Source organism: Anopheles darlingi, chromosome 2, assembly GCF_943734745.1.
Source record: "Anopheles darlingi chromosome 2, idAnoDarlMG_H_01, whole genome shotgun sequence".
Taxonomy (NCBI): Eukaryota; Metazoa; Arthropoda; class Insecta; order Diptera; family Culicidae; genus Anopheles; species Anopheles darlingi.
The window spans coordinates 75,148,557-75,153,556 of record NC_064874.1 but is presented as its reverse complement, the minus strand read 5'-3'; the positions used below and the strand labels follow the sequence as shown (position 1 = coordinate 75,153,556).

Genomic DNA, 5,000 nt, shown 5'->3' with positions numbered 1-5,000 from the left:
GATGGTTCGTTCGCTGCAGATTGTGGTGGGTCCGGTAGGCAGATTAAATTAAAAGCAGTTCTCATGCCAACCAAATACCTACCCATACGAGTTTATATGAGTTTTACAGAGAGGATGGAACCTGGCGGTCCCGATCTGTCGGACGCCATCTGTCGTAACGCTGAGGGGGTCTGCAGTTCCCCGCAAAAACCCGGCGCGCGCATATGTCACTCCTCTCTGCGGGCACAATCAATTAAGCACGCACCATGCAGCCATCCGGCAAATCAATTCGCCATTGTTACGTGGTGTACGCATTCAATCGTTACAGCGCCTCACGACCCCATAACCAATAAGCAGCAGCAGCAGCAGCAGCAGCAGGGCAACATCTTGTCCTGGCCTGGCCTGGGGGCCACACACTTTGCGTCAATTTAAAACACATTCACGGCCCATACACACACACACACACACGCGCGCGGCGCTGGTACGCTGGTCTCATAATAAAAAGGCGACGGCGCAAGCACCAGAGGGAAGCGAGCCGTCGAGAAGAAATTGTCGGAGACATTTGCATGAATATTTCAGCAAAGAATCGAGCCCAAACTCACGACACACACACATTCAACCGCGGCAACCCTAAAGCCATTAGGTTTTATGACTTTCAAGATGTTCTACCGGGGATGGGGAGTGGCAGAGTGGGTGACACCAGAGGGTTCGGTGGAGAGACGGGAGCTTGTACAATGTTTCTCTTCGTGTACGTTTGCGCGCGCGTGTGTGTGTGTGTGTATGTGGCGCGTTATCCTCCAGTTGAGCGAACATTCAACGCGGAACCATCAAACTGTCGTTAGGAGCGGGATTTCGGAACGAAACGGCGGTGGTGGTGGTGGTGGTGGTGGTGATCCAGGCGAATGGCGAGGACGAGACAACAAAAAATATGGAAAACGCTTTCACCGGGGGAAAATCAAATTAAATGTGAACCCAAGAGCCGCACCCGCACCCGCACCCGCACCACCGATCGTTATTTGATCTCGTCGAATGGAATCGGAAGTCGCGCGTGGAAGTCGCGTGCCACGTCGCCATTTGCCATTCGAAAATGAGGTGTCGGAACCCCGGACCCCGGAATTGGTTTTTCGAGTGCTGAAATCAATGAGCTCGAATGTTTCACCGTTAATGGGGATGATGGGAAGGAAGGGAGTGTGCAGGTTAACGGCCAGCTCTCGATTGTGAGGCCGAGGCCAAAGTCCAGGGGTTTTTGGGTAAATAATTGGAGAGTATTTCGCGTGGAAATAAGAATTTAATACGTATCACGTATCTTCTCTCTCTCTTCATTGCACCATTACCATGTCGAGGGGAAATGATAATGAAGTTTAATAAAAACCAAAGTGCGCACGAAGCTCACTGGCTCAGGGAATGATCGTGTGGTGTGTGTGAATGGCCCAATTGGTGCCGAGATCTTTTTGTTATAATAAATCGCTCTCAAGTTCTGTCAACTTAAAGGGGTTGCCGCGAACGACACTTTAAGATGGAGACACTCTTCGGCAGAGTCAAAGGCCATCCACTAAGACCATCAGCACTAAGGCACTGCTGCTGCTGCTGCTGCTGGTGTAATTTGAGATAGCTTAAGCTGCTGCTGCTGCTGCTACTGACCGAAGAACCGAGGCTCCTCCTCGGTGGCATCAGCTTTGTCGAGCCAACAAGATGTCCCGGGGTCATGAAAAATGCATCAATGAAAATGTTTCTTCTGCCGTGCGCCCAAAGCAGAACAGAACAGAAGCCAGACCACGAGGTCTGTGTGTGTGTGTGTGTGTGCGCGCGCGGACAAATTTGGCTGCTTATCATAATTACGGTGCGCTTTTGGTGGAAACCGGCCACCACCTTCTCCTTCCGTGCCTGTCCGTGAAGAGTGCTTCTCGGGTGATTACAGTTCAGGTCAGACGCCAGCGCACCAGCAGCAGAGTTGCCGTACCGGGAGGCCCTTGTCCCGTTTGATAAGTTTCTGATAACTCCCGCTAGGTAGCGGTAGTGGTGGTGCTGGAAGTGGTGTTTGCACTACTTTTCCACGTCACCATTTTTTTTCTGTTATTGCGTCCCTCTCGATGGGCCACTTGCAAGTAGCAGAACGCTCATGCTGCTGCTGCTGCTTCGTCACAAGGATCTTTGCTTCCTTACGAGAGCCCGATTCCTGGCTTGTTGGTTGCAGCAAAAAAGGGCTCACAGCAACTTTGGCTGACACAAGTGGGCGCTAGCCTTGGGGAAGAACTTTGCGTCCCTTGGAATGCCGCCGTTGCGCGGCTTTTCTCTATCTTCGCGTATCTTTGCTCCTTTTTCCACCGCCACCGCCACCGGTCCGTGCTGTCTTGGGACTTAAACAATGAGCCGTCTTAAATATTATTTATTGAACCGTTCAACGACCACTCCGTTGCTGGTCTGTCTTTTCCGGGCCCCGGGGGGTGACCTGCAAAGCTCTTTGGCCGTTGGTGGTGGTGGTGGTGGTGTGTCCAGTCTTATCTTGCAACCGGTAGTCGTCGCGAACCGCGACCATTAGATGTTTCTCGCGTTTCATCTCGCGTTGCGAGACAAGATTGACTTTTATGTGGCAGCGTGAGGAAGCGTAGGGGAAGAGAATAGCAAATTGAAGTACAAGGCAACGGCGCGGACCAACGCTTGGTGGTCGGCTCTCGAGAGGAAATGAAACGTTTTTCCTCATTCGTTACTTGCCACTAAGGGAAGGGCACTTGGCAGGCAGAAAAAGGGGGACCAGTTTGAAGAGCATAGCGGCGAGTGGAATCCCGAGGAACCCCGGCCCCAGAACACCGGCAACAGATCCGATCCGATACGGAGCAAAAAGTCCCAAACTTGTCCTTGTGAAGTTAGTGGACGGCTTGGTGTGTGTGTGAGAGAGGCCAAAAAGTTGATACCACGTTGGGTTGGGTGCCTGTTTTTGTCAGGCCAGCTTTCCTTTCAGTCCTTTCCAGGACACATACATACACAGCAGCGAGAACCAATCGAGTGGCTAACGTCCTTTGATCCTGCCGTCGATGCGAGCAAAGTTCGAACTCGCCCCACGACACACGCACGCACACACACAAACACGGCACAATCGCTTCGGCGGAGTCCGGAACCGGAACAGCGGCCAGTCCCCGAGCAGCGTGCACGTGTGTGTGCGTGTCCGTCCGTCTGTCCGTCCGCGAGTTCGATTCGCTCTGTCAAAGCGTTAAATTTGATAACTTTTAAGTGGCCGGTGCAGGGATGCCGAGAAAAAGGAAACTAAAAAAAATATGGGAGCCGGGAAACGGGAAAACCTGTCCGGCCAGCCAGCCAGCCAGCCAGCCAGCATGAACACGGGTTCCCGGGGAAATTCAGTGGAAAATTCAACAAAGAAATCCGCGAGACAATCACACCAAAAGCACTCGCGGAAAAAGGTACACACATGGTGACTGTGTTTGTGTGTGTTTTCGATAAAGTTCCCGAAGAGCTTTTCCGGATGTTAATGATTTCCAGGAACCGGAACAGGTCGCGCCATTCCCCGGTTATCATGACGCAATTCGTGCGAGAGAGATAGAGAGAGTGAGCGAAATGAATGCGTCAATCCGTTTAAACTCTCACGTTGCCATTCCCCCATCGCCAAAGATGATTTATGTTTTGCGGGGTGGTGGCTGAGGAGTGGCTGGTGCCGTCGAGAAAGGTAATTATCTAGATTCTAAAATTTCAAAATCAATATGCAACTCGCGTCTGGCGTACGGCAGCCAGTGCCAGCCAGCGACCTGACGCCAGTGGCGCGCAATGGAAAAGTTTGATGAGTAAAGTTCGGGCGGAACAGGGTCAGCGATAATTACATCGTTTATCGTTGATCACTCCACTACCGGACGTCACTGGGCGTCGTGTGCCGCCAGCCGTTTTAAGTGGAATCATTTAAATTTATGATGCGTTTCGCATAAAAAATGGCCCATCAAATCCCCGTCGCCGTGAGATGCGCGCCGATGATCATTAATTTGCGGAATTCCAATTGCTCCGTGGTGGTGGTGTGAGGGCCACAGGAGGGGCGCGGGAAGTGAGGTCGAAGATGAAAGTAGTACAGGAAGGAAGATTAGTTCCGGTTAGGTACATCCAGATCCTTGGCCAACGAATGATGACATCCTCTCCGTTTCCGTAGCGTCGCGGGGAGGGGGGGCAAAGGGGAACTTGACGAAGTGGTATCCGCCGTTATCGACATCGATGGGGGGGGGTAACCGGATACGACGAGAAGATAAATGGTGCCAAGTTTCTTGATTTATGACAGCTTACGACGACGACTGCGATGGAGACGATGGAGACTTTTGCAGCCATTGCGAATTGCTTCCCGTAGGGCAACGGAAGGGAGGAAGGGAGGGAGGGAGGGAGGGAAGTGGTGCCACTTGCACACTACTTGAGGACTACCGGACTCAGGGAACGGGAATGAAAGTCGAAACTCTCGGTACTCTCGACGCTCGGTTTCCGGTCTTGTCTGCAATGGACAGGCCTTGGACTTTGGCGTTGCATGATTAAGCCAATCGATCGGCACCAGAAGCACAGATCCACCTCGAAGAAGTGTAGAAAAGAGGAGTGCGGGAGGGGTAGTTGGCAAACTATATTCAATTTGCCTCTCACCACCCCTTCGGTGGACTGTCAGGGTATGGGGGGCGGACGGGAAAAGTGCGAACCTCGGACGATTGACTTCGCTACCGGCTACCGGGGGCTTATCGTCTCTCGTTGTGGCTTTATGCTGATTGCATTAAAGAAAACTCATGAGCATACGGTCACAGATAGGAGCATGCAGCATGAGCCACACCGAAGCACACAACATACTGACCGTGGCCGAGTTGTATGTGTGTGTGTGTGTACGAGGCGGATTCATAGTTAATTAAGTCCCAGGCAAATGTAGTTTGCGCCGTTTGGCTTTGGACCGTACCGCGGTCCAGAGAGGCACGGATCTTACCTTCAGCACGAAGATCTCGCCGGTGGTCCGATTGATATCGAACTTACTGTTGGCCGGATTGTCCGGATCGATA

The 5,000-nt window shown here is 52.2% G+C and overlaps 1 protein-coding gene across 9 annotated transcripts in view; it reads right to left on the bottom strand.

The window, feature by feature from the left end:
* Positions 1 to 5,000, bottom strand: part of LOC125949611 (neural-cadherin) — a 180,868-nt gene that overhangs the window by 19,071 nt on the left and 156,797 nt on the right. For all 9 annotated transcript variants that reach the window (XM_049676804.1, XM_049676805.1, XM_049676806.1 and 6 more), the window contains one exon: positions 4,928 to 5,000. This exon is cut by the window's right edge and continues 65 nt beyond it. In XM_049676804.1, the coding sequence (XP_049532761.1) occupies positions 4,928 to 5,000 (73 nt within the window). The remainder of the gene's footprint in view (positions 1 to 4,927) is intronic.